General features: G+C 43.3%; 1 protein-coding gene across 3 annotated transcripts in view; it reads right to left on the reverse strand.

The window, feature by feature from the left end:
• The window catches only part of CSMD1 (CUB and Sushi multiple domains 1), a 2,016,427-nt gene that overhangs the window by 230,200 nt on the left and 1,762,430 nt on the right, over window positions 1–23,797 (reverse strand). For all 3 annotated transcript variants that reach the window (XM_045056760.1, XM_045056761.1, XM_045056762.1), the window contains 6 exons: window positions 18,639–18,755; window positions 14,067–14,180; window positions 12,265–12,360; window positions 5,118–5,321; window positions 3,735–3,859; window positions 3,279–3,375 (listed from right to left, as the gene is read on the reverse strand). In XM_045056760.1, the coding sequence (XP_044912695.1) occupies window positions 3,279–3,375; window positions 3,735–3,859; window positions 5,118–5,321; window positions 12,265–12,360; window positions 14,067–14,180; window positions 18,639–18,755 (753 nt within the window). The remainder of the gene's footprint in view (window positions 1–3,278; window positions 3,376–3,734; window positions 3,860–5,117; window positions 5,322–12,264; window positions 12,361–14,066; window positions 14,181–18,638; window positions 18,756–23,797) is intronic.

Here is a 23,797-nt window from a genome sequence, read left to right on the forward strand (position 1 = left end):
CTGGCGGTCGTGGTCAGAATTGCATTGCAATGGTATTTATGCCAAATAGGTTTTAAATGATGGAGATTAAGGAAGGCACCTGTGACGAGCACTGGGTGTTATACCGAAGTGCGATATTGAATCAAATGCTATATTGAATCGCTATATTGTACACCTGAAACTAACATCACACTCCATGTGAGCTAACTGGAATTGAAATAGAAATAGGAAAAAAAATTGAAAAGTGTAGCCAACATCTACACATTTAGCTAGAGACACTGTTTACTATTAAAAGTAAACCGATTTTTACTTAGAAATGCATCTTGACGTCTACATCCATTGACTTAATATGTTTAAATTTGTACACGTGATATATCAGAAAAAAAAGGTTCTGTTCTCCTAATTCCAAAAACTAAAATAAGAAAGAGAAGATTGGTATTGTTCTTCTTTGCCACATACGTAGGCAATGTGTTTACTTCTTTTATTATTATCATTTTTACTATCATTTAGGAAGCCATTCCTGCTAACCTTGGTCAATCAACCATACAACTGCCTTGCTGTATACAAAGAACATGTACACACGTTGTATGTACATGTGTTCAGCAACACACTCGTGCCTCAGACAGTTAGGTGGAAAAATTCGTTCAAGGTTAAACCCTTCTTTTTGAGAAATCAACCTATTCCTAATATTAACTAAGAAATATAACATCACACATCTGAAGCTAAGTTCACACACAGGGGACAGTAGTTATTCCAGAGAAGGCTTAATCCAGGCTGATGTACATTAGTTGATACATAAAAAATAGATTTGAATGATGAAATTTGAACTTCAGATAAAAAATCGCAAGAGATATACCTTGGAAGCAAGTTTTACTCGAGAAAACCGTAAGGAAGAGAAAGTATGTTTACCGTTTTGTTCTCCGTTTATTGAACAAATTCCACGTATAAGTGGACCCCTGTGGTTCAAACCCATGTTGTTCAAGGGTTCACTGTATAATAGACAGACACACTAAACCACAGGGTTTCACTGCCTGAAGCATTTCTTCTCTCTTGGATTTATCTGCCCATGTTTTACTCATCTGTTAAGATGTTATCATTTTCCCCAGATATTTTAGGCCATCCATTAAGATATTTCTTCGTTTGTTCCCCCCAAATCCTAGGCAAATGCAACTTCTGACCTCCTTCGTCACCCAACACCTGCCTGTGGTGTTACATCTTCGCCAAAAGTTACAGGTATTACTAGGTTACATTATATTTATATATGATGAAAACGTATAAGATTATGATTATGAACACTATTACGTTTTGCCGTCTGCATGCGGATGTGCAAGTGTGTTGTTTTCAGCGACAGACTTTTTTATTCCCGACAGCAAGCATGGTGCCTGATGTCTGCATCATACTGACACATAGGAGGCGGTGTAAAAAGTCGCAGGCCAAGCTGAACGGCGACAAGCGCTATGTGGTGGGGGCCGGACGTGAACCTTTCCGGGGGAGACAGCACAGCAGACGAAGCGTGCAGGTCCGGGAGGGGCAGTCGCACGTAAACGTCCCCAAAGATACACCACGCGAAGACAGACCAGCACAGGTGGCGCGTGAGGAGTGATACCTTCTACTGGCATTGTCTCGCACTAAACTTGAAATGGCCCCGTAAAAAGATGCTTTCATCTGCTGACAGCCAGAGTCAACTCTGGAGTAATTTAAGAAGCGCGTGGTAAGACCACAGCTGGCGTGCACCGCAAGCAGCCCGCCCGTCACCCGCTTTTCTTTCGGCGCCTGCTGAATGACGGGACGGAAGTATCTCCAGATGCGGCTGAGATAAGGGGGAGACGTCGCTCGGGCCGGTGTCCCACAAGGAGCAGTCCGTGGGGCCGGGCGCACTCTTAGAAAAGCTCTTGGTTTTCTGTGCAACCCTGGTTAATTCTGAAACGCGGAGACCTTTGCTCCTCAGTTGTAAGACAAGGGCAAGACGGCACTGCGCGCAGAGTGCGATTTTCAGGACTCTGTGAGCCTGGCCCTGTCAGGGCTCAGCAAAGGTCATGATGATGATGATGGTGACAGGGAAGACGGTGATCTTGATAACAGCTACTGTCAAGATTTTTAAAAATTGTTTAAGGTTTATTTACTTGGAGAGAGAGAGACAGACAGAGACAGAGAAGAGAGGGAGAGAGAGAGAAAGAGTGCCAGAAAGGGGCAGAAGAGAGGGAGACAGAGACAGAGAAGAGAGGGAGAGAGAGAGAGAGAGAGAGAGAGAGTGCCAGAAAGGGGCAGAGAGAGAGGGAGAGACTGAGAAGAGAGGGAGAGAGAGAGAGAGAAGAGAGGGAGAGAGCGGGAGAGAGTGCCAGAAAGGGGCAGAGAGAGAGGGAGACAGAGACAGAGAAGAGAGGGAGAGAGAGAGAGAGAGAGAGTGCCGGAAAGGGGCAGAGAGAGAGGGAGAGACCGAGAAGAGAGGGAGAGAGAGAGAGAGAGAGTGCTGGAAAGGGGCAGAGAGAGAGGGAGAGAGAGGATCCTAAGCAGGGTCCACGCTGTCAGCACAGAGCCCAACACGGGGCTCGAACTCACAAACCATGACATCACGACCCGAGCCAAGACCGAGAGTCAGATGCTTACGGACTGGGTCACCCACGCGCCCCTCTGTCGGGAATTTTGATACGTTGGTGCTGTTCAGGGCGGAGGAAACAAGATAACCTCCCAGTAGAAAAGAAAGGGAAGAGAGAGCTGGACAGTACTGCTTACCGCCAGGGCGAGGAGGGAGACGCCAAGGCCAACCCAGAAGCAGTTTCCGTGGACCCGGCAGGTGGAAGAAAGAGCAAGGGGGGGCTGCCTACACTTCAGGTCTGGTGACATCTGCTGTCAAGAGCGGAGCTGCTCTGCAAACCTGACGGGTCCCAAAGCACTACAGATCTCAGGCCTCGAAGCTCCAAACCGTGCAGTACAATTTCCTGGACGGCCCGATCTCAGCACATCTCTTTGCAGGAACTGTGAACCGTGACCTACTCTTTGCTTCACCCCTACCTGCCATTACTACCCCTGGGTCCCTCGTCCCCCGGCCTCAGACTGTCACATGCAAACACCGTCTACCTGCTACCTCCCCAGCGTGAGTCCCGCTCACTGGGAACAAAGCTGTCTCTTGGCTCACCTGTGGTCTCGCTCTGAGACTATCAACACTAGATGAGCGAATGTGGATGTGCACGAGTGTTGTAGGAAAACGTCTACATGGAACGTTTGGTGGCTGTTGCTCATTTCGTTAGCGTTTGATGATTCTGATTCACAAAGACGAGAGGGAACTGGTGTCATCGTACCTGAGAAGCTTCCCAGCCTGGGCGCGGTCATGTCCCCTCCGTCGTAAATCTCCAGAGAGTCCCAGTTCTGCTCCGTGGCAAAACTGATCACTTGAATCTAGCAAACAACAGTGTTCAGTTACTAAGTATTTTCGGTTTAAAGAAATTTGCCTGATCATGCAGGGTTTTTCCATGAAACTTAATACATGCACCAAAGAGAAACGTGAAACCCCACAAAATAAACCATGAAGCGACATTTGCAAATTTCTACAAACGGCACTTTGGGCAGCTTTTAGCCCCCAAATCTATTGGTTTTAATCCCAAGTTTAGAAATGTGATTAGCAACATGTTGTAGAAGAAGGAAGAAAATGGAAACAGGTTATGGTTTAAGTATTTAAAAATAACCAACGCAAACAAGGAAACAAACACAGAAAGCAAGCCCCGTGCACTCAGGCGCTCCGGGCTTGAGGGGCTTACCTGGATTCCTGATCCCTCCGTGACTATGATTTTCCAGATACAGTTTAAGTTGTTACCATATGGTTCAGGATAGCCGGGGGATAAAATTGTACCTCTGCGCTGAGTGAAATTGCCACTGCAGGGGACTAAAAGACAGAACCGTATCTCATAAAAATAAAGTACAGCAAAGGACAGCATTAATTTCATGCTTAGCGTTTCTTTGCTGTGTGATCAGATATTAAGAGACATTTGACACGGAGTATGGTCCTCTCAATGGCATGTGGTGGCCAAGGTCAAATTCAGTCTATTCTCTTACCAATTCCCAGTATCATTGATTATTGCCTACCATAGTACCAAGGTTTACAGATCTGGTGTCTAAGAGCAAACCTCTTCAGGCTAAGAAGGGACTGTACCTGACAGTGACATCTCGGAAGTGAATCCTGTTCAGAATAATATTATCCGGATGATTTAAGGAGCTTTGCAGACTATTGCCTTCCATATGTAGACAAGCAACCCCAAATGAGAGTAAGGGGATTTATGAGCAAATCCGGGGAGAAGAGACGCTGAAAATGTACAAGTGAATTCAAGACCTCATCGCGACTGCTCTCGAGGTTGTCACGCAAAATGAAACAAATAAACTCTAACTAACAAGGCCATTGTTATTCGGGCGGCATTAACCTGTTACTTTTCAAGCCTTCATCAGCACAAATTTATTAAGAGGACATTATGAGACAGCAAATCAACACTGTAACGATTCTTCCCCAAAAGGAAATTATGCTCTATACCCAGGGTTTGAGAGTTAATGGCGTACTTGATAGGTTTTGTGCAACAAAACGCGTTTCATCCTCGTTAATCTAATGAGTTGTTTCATGAGACACAGTGACTTTTAGCGTGGAGCCGCTCCGCCGCTATTTCAGAGGAAACACGTTGCTTTTTGAACAGGTCTGGAGCGGGATCAGGCTGTGCACACTGGACGTGAGCATCGGAAGCTGCTTCGTCCAGCTGTGAAGCTGGAGGGAACAGCCTTGTGCACGCTGTCACGCCTTGTGGACACATGCATGCTGTCACGCCTTGTGGACACACACACGCCGTCACACCCGCGGGCACACAGGTTGTCACACCCACGGGCACATGCACTGTCACACCCGTGAGCACGCACGCTGTCACACCTGTGGACACACATGCCGTCACACCCACAAGCACACACACCGTCACACCTGCGAGCACACACACCGTCACACCTGCGGGCACGCACGCTGTCACACCCACGGGCATGCACGCTGTCACACCTTGTGGACACACGCACGCCATCACACCCACAAGCACACACACCGTCACACCCGCGGGCAGATATACCATCACACCCGCGAGCACGCACGCCGTCACACCCGCGGGCACACTTACCCACGCAGCTCGGGATTGTGTCGTTCCACTGAGCTAACGCGTTAGGCACGGACTGGCAGCGGATGGCGGTGGAGCCCTGAAGGAGGTACCCCGGGTTGCACTCGAATCGAACAATCGAACCGGCCGAGAACTCGGAGCCAATTCTCCGTCCGTACCTGGGCTCAGGGACAGAGCTGCACTGGGTATCGCTGGTTCGAGGGACAGCTAGAAGCAAACACACAACACGGCCATCGGTGTCTTCCCGGGGAAGCCCCACCATTTCCTTGGAAAAGGAGTCGAGACAGTCTAGAACGAGTTTATGTTAATACAGAAATCAGTAACGCCTTCCGCAGGTTCTAGAGGGAACGATGTGGGGAGCACTTCCATACCTGCATCCAACCTCTTACCAACCCCAAGGACCGCCTTATATTCTCCTTTCAGAGGAGTTAAACGCGGCATCAGGAGCATTGGCGCCTTATGAGACCTGAGTGATATGCAGGCAATTAAAATTAATTAAGCGCCCAAATCACTGTGCTCATGATAACGAGGTGCCTCAGAACTTGCACTTACCCTCAAAGACCTTAGAGTCTAGTGAGTATAATACGGCTATTGTGATGTAGTAACAAAATTAAAAACACAACTACCGGATGACCCAGCACTTCTGCGTATGCATCCCACTTCTGCGGATATATCCCCCAAAACACTGAAATCGGGATCTCAAAGACCTGTCTGCACCCACGTGTCCACCACAGCCTTCTTCACAGTAGCCACGCTGTGGAGACAACCTAAGTGTCCCATCAGTGGGTGAAGGGATAGAGAAAACGTGTTATGTCCATACAATGGAACACCGTTTAGCCTTAAAACAGAAATAAATGCTGCCATTTGCAACAACACACGTGTTCCTTCCACCTCTGGATAAAAGTCAAGATGGCCAACCACACGGCCCGCCCCCCCCCCCCAACAGCCCCTCTGGCGAAGCAAAATCACACTGCCTTTAGCCCCGTCCCAAATCACCTGGCACAAACCTCAATCCCATAACCAGCCCCTCCCAGAACTCCCCTTCTGAGACACCCCCAGGGTCTCCCTGGGCTGTGGTTTTCGTTGAGGTCTGGTCTTCGGCTGACAGTCACGGGCAGGTGAGCCTCGTTCCAGTGTGAGGTGAGGGGTCTGTTAGGTTGTATACTGGAATCTACTGTCTGTGAGACAGTGTTCTGCTTTCCAAAAGGGGCATGGGGTAACTTTTGGAATATACTTCAGCTCGCAGAGACGTCTGTTACTCCAGAACGACTCGTTGAGAAACAGATCCACAAGGTATGGGCATGAAAACTCCATGATCTGTTTTTATTCTCTGCAGCTAAAGGCCGTTTGTATGTATCGTGTCCAGGATCCTCTTCAGTCTGTGCATTTTTTCATCCAACGGTGCCCCCCTCTGACAGTGTGCTCGCGTCCTTGTTTTCCCGAAGAACAGTGCTCCATGTTCACACTGCTTTTCCTAACATGGGGACATCAGGTTTGGCATTGAACCTGACCAGTGACAGGCAGCATCTGAGTAACTGCTCCTAAGAAAGCAAGTCTACGAGACGGAGTCAGAAGACGATTCTGACTCAAAGTTAATAAAATTATATACCAAGCACTACAGTTGAAACAATGATACATCAGAATGGCTCTTTTTTAGAAGTAAAAACAGAATGCAGAATAACTATATCATAATAAAAATTGCTGAAAATTCCTATTTGTCATATTTATATGTCTCAGCATTTTGGTGCAGTTGAACAAGAAGCATGAGGGCCAAAGAGGAAATAAATAAAGACCATCCCATGGAGGCATCAGTTCTCAAGTGTTTGCTGCTGTTGTTACCAAAATGGAGAAATGTCTCCAATGGCAATTTTTCTCCTTGTCCTGAATTACACGAAAAACACCCGGCTACCGATAGCAAACGCTGCACGCTTATCTAAGAAGCCTCAAACACAGTGACATTTCTATTTCTAATAATACATTAATATTTAATAAATATGCGAGCACTTTTTCCAGGGCATCACTGCCACTCCAGGCCCCGTACACGGGGACAACACACCATCAAGGGTCACTCGGACACAGGCCACTATTCAGCCTTTCCTCATGAACTTCATGGTTGTCCTTTTTGAAGGAAACGAAGATAAATGAACAACACCTACATCTGGGTGATACTATGAAGGTTGTTCTCTAGAGGAAGAAGTTTCCCCAGTGAGGAGAAGAACAATTTTAAGTCTCTGGAAAGTGGGGCCGAAGCAGGCACAGACGACCTCAAACGTCCTTGCACCGTCTGGGGAGCATCCAACAGCATTCAGCCACTTTCCCTGTCGGCCCATCCTCCGGTCCCTGCCCTTCACCTGGATGTTTCGGGCAGCATCAGGGAGAAATTCCGTCCTCTGTGGTTACTACCCTGTATCTTTTAGTCAATGTTTCACACTGCAGTGAAGCAAGAGGGGAATCAGCCCAGCGGAAAGCGAACGGGGACTGAGGTCGGCTCAGGAGAGAAGGTGCCGGACTGAACGACGAGTGACGGCCACGGCAGGTGCGCTGTGCTGGTGCGGGGGCTGGGGGCTGCTCACGGGCTTTCAGAGCACCCACCGCGAGGGGAAGCCAGAGCCTAACGTCACGTGGCGGGTCCTTCGCCCGAAGCCACTGCCAGAGCTCAGCCCAGGTCTGCGCACGCGGCTCCTTCACCGCCCATCTTTCAGAGCAGGTATGACGACAAAACCAGACACCGACAATAACACAGTAACAAACCCGAATGCCCGCAGCAGTCACTCGGCCAGTCTAAGGGAGGCTGGCTTGCCTGTTTCTTTAGTGATGGGGGACATTTTCTATTTCTCAAAATCATTCTGTTTGGGTAGCTGAAAAATCGGATTCGACAAGCCATCACTCGTCAGGGAATTCAAGCACACATCACTGAATTATGAACAAAACTTTATGCTCAGTCTTTTTTGTGGAAGTACGAACTTTATAAGCTCTTTATACAAAACGCGAGTCTCTTCGAAGTGGAAAACCTTATAATTTATGTCATCTAAAAGGAGATGAGGTTTGGGGAAAATCAGTAAAGACATGTACTTAAACAACTGGGAAGGACCTCACGTGGAAATTTTCACGTCAATTTCTTTCTAACCAAACTCAGAAAAAGTGCTTCCTGCTTCCAGGTTGTTTATCTGTTTATTTCACTGCTAAGGGCAGTGAGTCTTGCTGTAGGAGGTAGGAGACCCTGGGACAGGAAAGCCCCAAGCTAGTGAATCTGGGAGACTGGGAGGCCAGAAGGCCAGGAAGCGGGAGGCTGCTTCAGATGGGGATCTGGAATGGAGCTGTCCACACAGCAAATGTGTCCAGAAAGACGGAAACTCGGCCAACTGATACTTGTAAGTTGTGCACTCAGGGCAAGCTTGATATAAACACATGGCCTCCTTTCCCCCCTGAAATATTCAAGATGTCCTACCTGGTTTACTAGCTTTGGTGTGAATGACTTATTTTGAGAGAACTTAATGAAGTGCTGAATCCTGCATGGAAATACCCAAGAAAAATGGATGATCTGTGCAAACTGCCAGGCACAAATATAAGAGAGTTAAAAATAGTAGTACACTCATGAGACACTGTCGACTGCCGAGTTTAATATAGACGCATTCAGTCACGTGCACACACAGAGCACAGCGGGGGTGGGGGGGGTTGTGCAGATGGTTTTTAACCACCCTGCCATAAATTAGCATGTGCCTCAGAGTAAGCAGGAGAGGACAGGAGACTTATCTGCTCTGCCTCAGTCGTCTCTGTGGCCACGCACGTCGGCTCTTGTGTTGTTTCCAATATTGCTAAGGTTGATTCTGTTATTAAAAAGTGTGTATTTGGGGCACCTGGGTGGCTCACTTGGCTCAAGGTCAGATTTTAGCTCACGTCATGATCCTGTTCGCGAGTTCGAGCCCCACGTCGGGCTCTGTGCTGACAGCTCAGAGCCACGAGCCTACCTTGGATTCTGTTTCTCCCTCTCTCTGCCCCTTCCCTGCTCATGCTCTGTCTGTCTGTCTCTCTCTCAAAAATAAATAAACATTAAAAAAACCTGAAAAAAAGTGTGTATTTGGAGCCCCCCAAAAATCTACAAATGCAACATAAACACATCATAATATAGACTAAAAGGGCTCTTCTAACACCAGAGGAACCAGACTGTGCTCAATTTATTAAGGAACAGTAGGTGAGTGTTCCACATGGTGGGTTTCTTAGGGTGACATGAATTTTGATTTTCTCGCTGCCCCCAGAATACACTGACTTTACGCGCGATCCATTTTCCGCGGAGTGCCAAAGATTATCAAAATGTGCAGAATCCCCTTTGCTGACTGCAGTCCTGCCAGTGTGTAGGTCTGGGAGCTCAGGGAGGGAGGGCTCAGGAATCTCTGGGTGCTGGGGGAGGAGGGAGGGGACACCCTCTCCAGGTTGCCTGAAAGGAAATCCAAGAAGCCACTTGAATGCATTCACATCGGAAAGTGAGGCGTGCTCCTGCCGTGTCTTCAGGGAACTTTCTTTATGTAGGACAAACATCAACAGCGGTCCAGTTGGGAAACCGAAACGTTAGCACAGCCCCAGGAACCCTCACACTCCAGGAGAATCTCCAGATGTCTGTTCCTGGTAGGTTCTACCAACAGCTTTTGCTTCTCGAGTCAACTGTCACATCGCCGAGGTGTGTGGTGGCTGAATGCAAGGGGGATGCAAGGTGGCCCCAGGAGGAATGACTCCTGAGCCACCTGCTGTAAAAGGTGCCTGCCTGTCACTGAAATGCACCATGTCATCTCCGTCTCCGTCCACACTACTGCTTGTAGGACCCGTGACCTGGAAAGTAGTTCCTCCACCCCGAGTAGATAGCGTCCTTGAGTGTTTAATTCAATAGCACCAAGCAGCTGGACGCAGGGCTTCACAGGTACTGAGTCGTCACTGACAAACTGATGTGGGACAGGTATTTAAAGCACCAGATTAGGAAGGGATCCCCTCCATTCGCCTCTTTTGGGGTGCTCGTGGGTCCTAACTCACTGTCTTTCCCACTTCTGCCCTTTCAAATAGACCCTTCTGCCTCTAAGGGGTGTGGAAAGCAAAGGAAAACCAGCAAAGACATAAGTTAATTAGGACACTTTGTGAAACAAAGTCTACGTCCATTTCTCCACAGGATCAGAAAGATGGAAACATCTTCATTACTTAGGCCTCATTATCAAGCGGGCGGCAGGGAGGGCCGGGGAGTGGAGCGCAAGAGGCAGTGATGCTGGAATGCCTGGGTCGAGTCCGGGTTCCCTGCGCCCTGACCTCGCTACCTACTTTGCCACCGATGTCTCTAACAGGTGCAGAAACTCCCCGTGCAATTTAAAGCTTTAGTAACTCAGGAAAGAATGAAGCCGTAAGTGGTATTCGAACGTGCTATTCAGAAAGTTTTTATACAATGGATTTCAAATAATTTCTTGGCTCCCACGTAACCGGCATCTTTCAGAAAGTAATATTCAATTTAACTTTTCAGATGTATTGAAAACGTCCCCAGGTGTTCTCAAGTGATTTATAAACTGCATTCATGATTCTAGTTCTTTGCTTCCAAGGGATTTAGCTTTGATAAAAAGACAATTTTTGCATAAACTCACTATAGGAACAAAGCAAGAAAAGGAGGTATATTGAGACTTTATAAAATATTGAGGGTGTTAGAGTCATTATATACTCTTAAGGACAAGGAAAACATATTCCTCCTATAAATGATTTTCTTTTCTTACCACTTTTCTGTTTTCATTCATTTTAATGGCGATATGTTACTTGAAGCCAAGAAACATACCTTTTAAAGTCGTGACTTCTGAGGACAGTATTTGTAAGTAGGATAGAGTTAGGGTCATTTGCCTCAGATATTTTATTCGATGTCTAATCTTTATCAAAAAGGCAGGAAAGCCCCTTATCAAGACAGTCCGTGTCAGTAGCTTAAATGTCTCCAGGTTAAAAAGTGTACTTAAGGCGCTATTCCTTCTCATTCCTTTACACATCATCTTGTTCCTGAGCAGTGAGGTTTTTATGATGAAATATTTTATAGTTTATAGATTTTAGGAAAACAATTTGAGGGCATGGGTCTTGCAGCGTGAGAGCATTAGAAATGAGTTGTAAGTGAAATGACAGATTGCTATTTTCCGTAATTTTTTTTTTTTCACAAACACTATGATGTCAAGCTTGTTTTCCAAAGTCTTTAGCAAAGGACAGAAGCTACTGGCACTTGGGGCTTCCCGGCCACTTGCCACTTCCGAGGAAAATAGCTAAGAGGGGCGAGTAATCTGTGTAGCCTCGAGCAAAATTGAGACCTGGAAAAACTAAGTCTTTCTTCCTGTTTTGGAACACACAGTTTATCCGCCAAGGTGGTAATCTCTCTCACATCTCAAGCTTCACGGCCATTACAACCTACATCCAAAGACCCGCTCTGTGCTTCTGAAAGTGTATAAACAGTTGACATGGATTTTTGTCAAGTTCATGCACTGAATAGACAAGACAAAGGTAGACTCTAGAGATAGAAAACAAAACAATCCTCATTGTTTAGAAACTTTGCACAATCTCAAACATTCTGAATAAGCTCCAATTTCAGAAATAAATATAAAGGTGTCAAGGTGCAAAAGTTAACAGAACACAAATAAGACAAAATGGGTGTTTAGAGTCACGGAGGCACGGACGGTATTTTGGGTTTTGTTTGATTTCGTTAAGTTGCCTTTTCGACTTCCTTTTTTACGGGAAGATCTGGAATTGTAAAATGTGCTTTAAATGTATTTCACGAAAGCAGGTACTGAAATCTACACTCTTAGGAGACACTTTACTGAGTTACATAAACTATAATACACACGCAATCCTTTTGCAAAGTACAAAGTGCCAGACAGAGGGGATTGGATCAGTAAGTGTTTCCTGATGATGCCAGATAAATGAGGTGTCACTGTGTCTTTGCAGGAGAAATAGCGTATATATTTAAGCGTCAGAAAGCAAAATTGTGAGATTTTTATTAAATCGTTTTATTATAAACATATGAATACCTTCGATTTCGTAAGTATTAAAAAAAACACACAATGCAGAAATGGCTAGTGCTTTAACTGAAAACAGCAGTATGTCTGATGTCGGGGAGGGCAGAGCGGTGTGCTCAGTGACCTTTGACCCTTACCTTGGTAAACAAAGTGGAAACCCCGGGCAGACGAACCGCTCTTTGCACTGAATCGGAGAAGAATCTGATTTGATGTCGCCAATGGCAATGTTTCACCTAACGAAGAAAACCAGACGTAATTGGTGGGATCCGTAGAATACACTGTGGGGTGGTGGCAAATATTTTGGAAAATAACTATTATTAACTCGGAATTTCACTCTCAGCTGTTGTACTCTTATCAGATCTCCCTTTGGGTTTAGGACCCAGACGCATTGTTTCTATCAAGATTTTAACACTGGTCTTGCCTGTTCGTTCTATTAAAATGTGGATTTAATCAATATCTCACTTATGCTTCCTTCTGAAGCAGGCACTGATCGTAAGTCCGTTAGCTGACAAAGTGGGAAATACAAGAATCAGATTTATCAGTAGCTCAGAATCAACTTTATGTGACAGTTACTTGCTAGGATTTTACTTCAGTTAAGAAAATTAAGAAAATCTGAATTTAAACTTGTTTAAAAATACTAAAGCATTTAGATTCAGAAAAAATAAACTTATGAAATATATTTTTACCTTTTAAAGTACACCCACTATACAGGAATGGTCTCTCTCACATGCCACTAAGGAGCATATGAATGACATAAGCATTTCAGAGGTGAATTTGTCAATAGGTAACAGTACTTTAAATCTGTGTCTTCTGGGGGCGCCTGGGTGGCTCAGTCGGTTAAGCTTCCGACTTTGGCTCAGGTCATGATCTCACGGTTCGTGGGTTCGAGCCCCACATTGGGCTCTGTGCTGACAGCTAGGAGTCCGGAGCCTGCTTCGGATTCTGTGTCTCCCTTTCTCTCTGCCCCTCCCCCGCTCAGACTCTGTCTCTGTCTCTCTAAGATAACATAACATAACATAACATAACATAACATAACATAACATAACACAACATAACATAAATCTGTATCTTCTGATGTGTTTCTCGACATTCCATCATCGGACATTGGCAGAAAAGAACAAGACATAGGTCTTAAGGACCTTGGTTAACAACAGTGAAAAACAGGAAATAATCAAACTTAGTCTTGGTTGGCAAGAGTGTGTGATCCACACGCACAACTTGACTTTGGTCAGGGATGACAACGCAGTGACTGCGCAAACCTTGCAGTTTGCCCAGGGTCCCAATCCACGAGGGGCTAATTAAATTGTGCTGCGCTAATCAACTGAATCCTGTTCAGCACTGAAACGAATCACTTTCGGTCTATATACTTTTTCGTGGGGAAAGAACTGCAGATGTGATTTTCAATAAAAGTGTGGCGTACAAAATGAGTTTGAAATAGCATCCCGTTTTATGCAGCCCCACGTACGTTTACGCGCATTTACACACGCACACACTCATCTGTGTATGTGTATACACGTACGCACCCGTGTACTTGTGGGAGCGTGATGAATCTCTATACGCACGTATTTAAAGGTCGGCAAGGACTGAGACCACAACATTGATACTGCTTATCTCCAGGAAGATTAGGGGACATAGGATAGAAAATAGAACACACAAGATCATTTATTATCCCTTCTTTTCCGATATTTTCCTTTGTTCTTGAGATGGATATTGTATTTCCTACAGCCTTAGTAAGTAAAATGATGGTCAGCGGTTTTATATCTGAGATAAACATACAGTTGAAATTTTATATCAAAGATACAATGTCATTAAGTAGGCAAGCAAATTCAAAGATGATTGCATTTCTCCCTCATTAAAAAAGAAAAAAAAAAGACAAGTTTAAAATGAGTCACCCTGGCTGTCTAAATAAAATTAAAGATCAAATGCTTTGAATGTTTACCTGAATGTGACCCGGAGAGAGAGCTGAGAAGTCTGGCCTGTGGGTGTGTCCCATCAAATAATTCTGCCAAATCATTCAGCGCCGTCTGGAAATAGGCGAACTGTCCGAATACGACTGCAAAATAAAGGGGTGGGTGGCGCAACGCTTATTAAAAAATACGACACGGAGGCTTACACCACCTATGTACCGATTCCTCTCAAGGACCGTGCTCCTAAGATTCCGGCAGAAAATCATGAACTGGTTTCCCCGGCTTTCTAAGAGTTTTCAGTGGCTTAAACAATTTTATTTCGCTTCTCAATGTCTTAAAACATAATAAAAGGAATAGCATTACTGTTCCCAATCTGTTTGAATATTAAATTTTTTTCTGGAACTAAATTAGGATAATACAAGAATAGCCATAAAGCTGCCCCATTATTTAAGAGCAGTTAACGATGTTTCGTTTCATGTACAATAGGTACAGGGATCAAGACAATTCTTGGTTTTAAAAACATGCCAGTTTGGTGAAGAATTTAAAATTGTTCACTTGTTATTACAAGGTGAAATTCACGTGAACTCATTGCGATTTACACACAGGTCAGCAACATACCATAGAGCTGTTTATTATGACCCCACCACACAATTTTATTTATCTCATGGGTGATATAAATAGCAAGAACACACCTCCTCCAAGTAAAACATTACTGTGCATTTCAGCACTTCAAACTTCATAAACTTTTTCACTCAAAGTGACAATATATAGGCCTCCACAATAGTTAGAAACAGTTGTGATTTAGTATATAAGCAAGGAGCGACTAATTCTTATTTATGTGCAAGGTTTAAACTCAAATTATTCTCATTCTGCATAAGAAATGGATATGTATGTATCAATTATACATGTCAGATTCTAATGAACTAATGTGTTGGCCAAATGGAGGGGAATCTAACTGTAATAGCTTGTGTGTGTGTGTGTGTGTGTGTGTGTGTGTGTGTGTGTGTGTTTTAGATATGCCATATATTCTGTCACACACATGTATTACATATATACATAAACATGTATGTATAATATGCACCGTGTACAGTATGCACGTAATAGAGTATACGTACACATACATACATGTATTTTAAGATTTTATAATTCCTTTATAATTTTCTAGAGACAAATAATTACAGGAAGCATGTAAGCCAGGAGGACTTTCCCAATGGATGAACTGCTCTAAAACAAAGAATTAGAAAGAGGAAGAGAATTTTATGATTTCAACATGGTCCTGGCTCATACAATTCCTTTCTCATAGCAGCCCCCCTCCTCCAGTAATGAAACCTTCATCACGTTGGAGGCAGGACGCTTGGGTCTTTTAAATAGCACAAAAGTGAATCACAGACACGTAATTTCAAGAAACTTTTAGAACCAGAATTTGAAACGATCCAGAGAGAAACATGGTCCCAGGACCGTCACGTGCCAACGTGCACTGAGCTCCTCACAACAAATACGGGTGTGGGTCTACATGTTGGCCAAGATGAGGCTTCTCTGATGAGCTGCTCGGGCAGAGCTCAGACCTATGACTGACTCTGCCCCAAACGGGCAGCCAAGACTGACAAGTGCTCATGGCCACGGGGTCTCCCTAGGGGGAGTCCATGTCTCATAGTGGGGAGAGCAGTGTCGCTTCCTTGAGGCATGAGAAGTTAAACCACTTGGGGGGAAGAATGAATGGCAGGGAATTATTTCAGTACGTGAACATTGAAAGCAAAACTTCGCAGGTGACAAATATGGCAAAAGGTCTGGTGTGGCAGGCGCTCAGTGGGTAAGAGACAAGGAGGGGATTGGAAAGCAAAAGCCACCGCAGCCTGAGACTTCAGGACCTAAAAACGAGGGGTTTTCTCGTGGGCAAAATGGGAGTGAAAAATGTGTATCAGGGTGTTCCCGTGATCAGAGCTTTGTCGTAGAAAGGTACTTTGGTGACACTTTGGGTGAAAACAGGGAGAGAATTGGAGTATCTGAAGACCTTCCTCAAATGTTACTTCCCACCTGGAACCTGTGTTCACCACAGCCACGCCTCTTCCCACCTAGCGACGCCCACACCTTGAGCTAATGTGGCACTTAAAAAGTGGGCATTTTAGGGCACAGACTATGTTTTGTTCATCCTGGCCCTTATCACAATTGTTTGTTATTATCATTATTATTATTATTATTTTAGAGGGAGAGAGAGAGAGATAGTGACAGAGAGAGCACATGAGCAGGGTAGGGGCAGAGAGAGAGGGAGAGAGAGAATCCCAAGCAGACTCCATCCTCAGCACAGAGCCTGACGTGGGGCTCGATCTCATGACTCTGGGATTATGACCTGAGCAGAAATCAAGAGTCGGACATTCAACCAACTGAGTCACCCAGGTACCCCCAAAATTGTTGAACTGATTTATTTCCCAGGAGAGAGTAAGGAAAAGAAGAAAGATAATACAAGATAAGGCAGTATAGATTTTCATTTAATCCTCTGTGCAACTATTTTAATTTCAAATTAAAATTTAAATTAAAATTTTCTGCCTGGATAGAATGTGATAAATGTATATCTTTAAACATTTCAGACTGGGAAACTCTGATCAATATTTAGGATAGAGGTGTGACTTTTTTTTTATCTGCTGGGAAATCATAATTGTGTTGTGACAATTCAATAAATTTTGAAATAAACTAAAATCATAGAATATGGCTGCTATATTCCATTGTGATAAATATGTTCTGCCGTTTATCTATGAACAAAAGTAAAAGGAATAGGAAAGTAACTGGAGGATGTCGTTAAGCACTTACGTGGAAAAAACGAATTAACGGGAGCTGAAGAAGTGACATTGGTTTAAAGGAAATGGTCAAGCAAAAAGAGTGAGAATCAGGAGCTATTCTAAGTTTTATTGTTTGTTTATTGTAGCAAAGTAGATATTCTGAAGCCCTCTCACTTTTTATTTTTTTTTTAACGTTTATTTATTTTTGAGACAGAGAGAGACAGAGCATGAATGGGGGAGGGTCAGAGAGAGGGAGACACAGAATCCGAAACAGGCTCCAGGCTCTGAGCTGTCAGCACAGAGCCCGACGTGGGGCTCGAACTCATGGACCGCGAGATCATGACCTGAGCTGAAGTCGGCTGCTTAACCGACTGAGCCACCCAGGCACCCCTACCCTCTCACTTTTTAAATGAGAGTAACAGCTGTCGCTCATTCACAGAGTAAGTGAACCAGCCCTTTGCCTGTTGGGGAGCTGGTCCCCCTGCCCTGGTCTCCACGAGCATGTCCATCATCTCTTAAGCACCAAGGAAAGCCCAGCCCGAAAAGCCTAACAGTCTTGAGTACTGGCCCGGGGTAGACACTACATGGTGTGTAGTAAAATAGCAAGCAAGTTCGTCACACGGTTCATGAAAGGCCCATGACCTAAAACACCTAAGGCTAAAGTCAGTTCCTGGTGAAGGTTTTTGTCAGTTTCAAAGAGGCCTGTAGATAATAGAGTAAAACCTTGGTTTGCCAGCATAACGCCTTCCGGAAACACGCTTGTCATCCAAAGCACTCGAATATCAAAGCAAATTTCAAGGACCACTGGCTCAGCTGTGATCATGTGACATCGGGCGTCGCGTACGACTTGTGTTGCGAGACCTCGCTCATTTACCAAGTTAACATTTATTAGAAATGTCTGCCCGTCTTGTGCAAACGCACACGCGCAGAACAACTTACTTGCCATCCAGAAACTGTTTGTCTCCCACGTGCCAATTTCTTACCCAACAAGTAACTTACTTGTGTTATAATTGTACTTTCCAAGAGGTTTTCCCTCAAACAGATTCTAGCCTTAGAATCTTATCTGCTGTCTGTCTATGAGTGGATGGCTGCTATATCACATGTAAAGAAAAAAACCAAAACTTAGCCATGTAGGGTTTTCACTGTACTACTGGGGAAAAAAAGAACCTGGTCTATAAAGTTATAAAAACGACTATCTGGTTTACTCCAGAAAAGAACCCAAGTCAAAGGAAATGTCTGTGGCCAAGAGTGAGATTGGAGGTGTGGGAATCCAGCTCTGGGAAAACCCAGTGCAGACCCGGCAGGAAGGCCCTTCTAGAGAAGAAGCCACGCGGAAAGCTGGCTCAGACTGGAAGCGAAGTTCAGGAGGGAAATTCGTAAGCGAGGTGTCGTGGGGTCACATGGGGATCTGCCCGCTTTTACATCTCTACCCACTCGAAGGTGAGCTCACTGATCCGGTGACTTCCGTCAGCATCGGACTGAGAAATGCAGGTGCAGACTGGTATCCAGTGTTCCCCTGGCCCACCTCACTTGGCCATCCTGCCTCAAAAAAAACAGTTTCAAACAAAGGGTGAGTCAAGCCAAACTGATTCTCTCTGATCATTCTGGATCAGAAACTTAGAAGAAAATTTACGCATTTCATATGACATTGATAAAATAACTGGAGTGGATGCCGTGTACGTTTAGAAAACCTGTTGCTTTAACACAAGTCGTCTTCTTTTATAGTTCTTATTATAGTCAGAGCCGAAAGGTTTGTTTAGAAGATGACAGAAAAATTAACATCGAAACAAATATGACCACGAATAAAACATTAAAGAAAGAGAAACTTACCAAACTCCTTTGGCACCGTTATGGAGTAGAGGCATATTTGACCGGCCGTGTAATTATGTGGGTAGTTTGGTGACAAAACGACCCCTTCGGACCCCGTGTACTGGCCTCCGCAGGGAGCTGCAAGAGGGAGTAAGCAAACAGCATGTGCAAAACCATCGCCACACCTGCTCGCGAGGGGCGGGGCCGCAGGAAGATGAAAACACTGAGGAAATGAGCATCTCACCTGGTTTGTTCAACAGTTTAACAAAGTGGGGGGGGGGGTGCCTGGGTGGCTTAGTGGGTTGAGCGTCCGACTTCGGCTCAGGTCATGATCTCACACTCTAGGAGTTCAAGCCCTGCATCAGGCTCTGTGCTGACAGCTCAGAGCCTGGAGCCTGTTTCAGATTCTGTGTCTCCCTCTCTCTAGGCCCCTCCCCCACCCCCCACCACTCACACTGTCTCTCTCTGTTGCTCACACTCTTTCCCTCAAAAATAAACATTAAAAAATTTAAAAAAAGAAATTTAACAAAGTGGCCGATGGAAAAACTACTTAACTTCGCTGTGGGAAGTGAAGGAAAAGAAAAGTGGAGATTTACCAAGTTTGAATAAAGACAACTTAGGAGAAAAACCTATGATGGTCTCAGGAAATCCCAAAACCTCTCCCAGACGTGCTAAAACGATCATGAAAATGTTAGTAAGAAACTAACAACAAGCCTGAAGTGAACAGATTCCTGAGTTACTTTGAGTCTCACGAGAATCTTCTGGTTGGCATCAGTCATATTAACTGAAGAGCTACAAAAATTATTTCAGTTTTCTACTGTTTTTACATTACTACAGGGCTTAGAAAAAATAATGTTTGCTTTTAGCTTTTCATTGTTGAACTTTTCATCTCGAAGACTCAGTTCAAGAGTAGCATGTAGAATTACTAATAAGCCAGGGTCTCTGTAAGTTTGATTGAAAACTGAATTGATTCATAACGAGAAAGCCAGGGCAGATACAGTAACAAGTGTTAGGTGCAGAGCTCTGTGTGTGCGTGTGTGCGCGCGCACGCGCGTGTGCGTGTCTTTACTTTCCTTCTCATTATTTTATTCACTTGGGCATTACTTCTGCTAAGGAAACACTGAAAACACTGGGACAACACCGAAAATACTCTGGAAGCATGTTCAAACAGACATTCAATTGAATCCTAGTCTCGTGACTCCCAGTTTAATTAAACGCCCTATCCTTCAATCCGTCAAATGTGACTTCAGAAGACGTCCCAGTCTGCAGAGTGTGACCCGGGACAGGCACTGAACTACCAGCCTCCCGGACCCTGCTGCCTGCAGCCTGACCACGCTGCTCCTGGTCTCAGATACACCCCATGGACCTCAAGTCAGAATCATTTTTAGTGTTTGAGAAAGTAGATTTGTACAACTTATTTATTCTTGATAAGACAGTTTTCAAGCACCAAAAGACAAATCAAAGGCAATATATTTAATCCTTTCAATGTTAATTAACACACTATCAAGTCCTAACTGATAGGCATTCTTCGCAACTAACAAAGCTCCTTGGACTATGTTGACATTAATGTCAAAGCACCTCATTCATGATTTGTGAGAGTTCGAAGCCATACATCACAACAGCTTGGAAAACTGAAGTCTTATTCTAAGTTTCAAGGGAAAACAGCTTACGCATCTGACAGCGTTGATCTACTTACGATCAACAGGTAGAGATTTTCTTTAACTACACTGAGTGTGGTCTTCCCGCTGGTGTCTTGATTCAGAATAATTTTATCATCCCACGACACTTACACTGACATTTTACAATTCTAAAAAGAAAAATTCTACTTTAACTTGTTGATAGAAGTTAAACTCCCAAGCTGAAGGTTCTACATGAAATGCTGGGTGCCTTATTCTACTAATTTAGATACATCGCTTAATTTTTTTTTCACCTCATCCATATAAATGCAACCAGGGTATTTCAGAACTACTTTTTTCCTTAAAAGTTTACAGTTCAAATTTTAAAAAGTAAGCACCATGAAGCATAGAAATCTATTTTTTGCTCAGCCATATAAAACTCAAGCAGGTAACTGTGCAAATATCCTTTCTTTTAAACCTAGAAAATCCATCCAGTTCAAATTTTAAGCCACAGGTATAAATAAAAAGTGGAAGCAAATCACCACTGGGGTAACATTTGGATGCTCAAATGATCTGACAGACAGAAATCTTATCAAGGACACTGTGTGATGTATTTGTGGAAGTATACCTACAAACATTTATTTTGTTCAAGGACAGGATGAAAGAGAATTATTTTGTGATAACACAAGACATTAAAAAAAAAAAAAGATGAAATGAAAGGAAACTGACCTGGCATTTTAGGTCCACTGCTTCCTTGATGCATCAGGTTGTGCTTACACGTTCTAGATAAGCACCAGAACTATTTTGCACACAAGCAAACATTTGTGAAATTGACAAAAATATGTACAGGATTTTCATTTCATTCTTAATGATTATTCTGTCCGTGTTACTGCGCTGACCTAAGACGCAGATAGGTATGGTCTTTTCCGTAATGGGCATTATTTTACGTTAATGTGATAAAAGAAAAATAAAGATGTTCTTGCTCTTTGGTAATTAATGAATGAAACAGATAATTTTCTAAATGAATAAAGAGTAATAACATCATAAGTACAGATGGTAACAAGAACTCACTCATCCATCTGGTTAACTGGAATGTACGTCTCATATGTAAAGGCAACAAAATTCAATCGAATTGAATGTAAACTGAAACAACACAGCTAACATCCTGACCCATGAAACGGGCTCTGGGTTGTTTCAATTTCAGTTCAATTTACAGTAAATTTCAGTGAAGAAAAACTGCAGACAACAGATGAATCACCAAGAAAAAAAAATCATATTCTACATTTAAAATAAACTAGTCCAGAACGTGCAGCCTGCATTCCATAATATATGGAATATTCAAATGTTTTTTTTAATGTTTTATTTATTTTTGAGAGAGAGACAGAGAGACAGAGAGAGAGAGAGAGAATGAATGGGGGAGAAACAGAGAGAGAGGGAGACACATAATATGAAGCAGGCTCCAGGCTCTGAGCTGTCAGCACAGAGACTGATGCAGGGCTTGAACCCGTGAACCGTGAGATCATGATCTGAGCCGAAGTTGGACGCTTAATAGACTGAGCCATTCAGGCTTGAAATGTTTACAATATAGCAGAAATCCCTGGTTTAGCTGGTCATCTAAATGATCCACAGGTAGTGATTCATGCACAAAATGTGTTATTCCCCATGACAGATCCAAAATAAACTATGGGGGGAGGTAATTTCTACTTTAATGATTTGGTATTTTGAGTTCTACTTAAATGTAAATAAATAGCATAAATAAAAATTTATGTGTTGTGCACTTTGATGACAGGTAAACAGAAATTGCTCTTGGCTTAATGGGTCTTCAAATACAGAAGAAGAAATAGTCTCTAATTTAAAATCTGATTCTGTATCTATTATCCAAATGTGACTTCTTTTATTTATGTTTATTTTGTGGCTATCATTCCCCCACAGGTTCAAATTGTATTTGAGTTTAATACAAATTTAATTCCTCCTGCATTATTATTTAACAAAGTCTAAAACTCACGTTCTTTCTTATTTTTCTCTGGTCCCCATATATATATCCTCTATGGAGATGTCTGAAGAGGGATATTACCACACCTGGGATGTACAGATCATTTAGTGGAATACAAGAAAAAACATTAGAACCTCTGTAGAAAGTTATATCCCGGGAGGTGTTTCTGTTCACACATTATCTACGCGGGATGTCTGCTGGGAACTGTGGTGTGTGTAAGTGCATTGCACTTATTGGGGTTTCATGCTCAACAGTCACGATGTGACTGGATGTCAGACCAAGAGTCTGCCATCATTGCCCTCTGCTTTATCAAAAGGATCATGTACTCCATTTACATGTAGATTAAGATCTACATACAGAATCCAGATTTTCTATTTATTGAGCACCTACTTTGTCTGAGACAGCCATATGCATATGCCATTTAATCTTTCCAACACTGGTGAGGTAGGCATTCTTACGTCCTGAGCCCTGGGTGGTGCAGCCAGAATTTGGCCGCCTCTAGTTGGATAACCCCTGGGCCCTGCTCTAATCCCCACCCTCAGAACCTCTCCCCTGGAAAGTGGGGTCCTCAAGACCTAGGACAGCAGCCTGCAGGCAGCCCTGGACCCACTTCTGGGACGGCGATCTAGGACCCTAGGCTCCCGTGAGAGCACTGCCTGGGTTCCACTGTGTCACCTCCCAGACACCCCTCATGTTAGTTTTTAGGAGATTTAGCGGGAAGGACCCCAAAACTTCCATGTTGTCGAACCTGCCCAAAGCAGCTCACACGGTAACTTAAGTATGTGGCTTTTCAGCATTTTTCATTAAATAGAGCCAGGGGAGGCACTGACTCACAAGCTGGCCTTCATGGCCACGACTTAAATACACTGCCTGGTGCTAAAATTTACACACTTCCCTCATAAATTTGCTTTCTATATATGCATATTATTTTTACATATACATGTACATGAATCATGTACATCACACACGTATATTTAATCTACATTTAATATATATTTTATTTAATGTAATGTATTTATTTCAATATCTATATTTAGTATATATTGAAATATATATACATGTATACACCCTATAAGTATAAAGGGAAATAAACCTAAAAACATAATAAAAATACATATTACTTATTTATATTATTAGTTATCCATCAACATTATATTTATTATATTAATGTTATATATTATTGGTGTATAAATATATATATTTCAATATATATTATATATGTTTGTATGTTATTAATATAAATAATATTTTTTATTATGTTTATAGATTAATTTCCCTTTACACTCATAGGTGTGTATATGTGTATGTACGTAAAGGGTAATTTACATATAGAACAAGTGGCTTCCAAAATCTCAAAAGTAAAAAATAACAATAAACACTGAAATAGAAGTTTTAGATTGCTTTTTAAGAATTTGAGATGAATGATGTTTCTCAGGCCCTTCCAAATCTATGAGGTTACTGGGCATTTTATTTTACGTATATGGCATTATTTATATTTTATAAAGGGCATGTGCATTTTAAATATAATTAAAATGTGACATTAAGTTTCTACAAAATGTAACATAAATATA

The sequence above is a fragment of the Felis catus genome, chromosome B1 (genome assembly GCF_018350175.1).
Source record: "Felis catus isolate Fca126 chromosome B1, F.catus_Fca126_mat1.0, whole genome shotgun sequence".
In the NCBI taxonomy this organism is placed as follows: Eukaryota; Metazoa; Chordata; class Mammalia; order Carnivora; family Felidae; genus Felis; species Felis catus.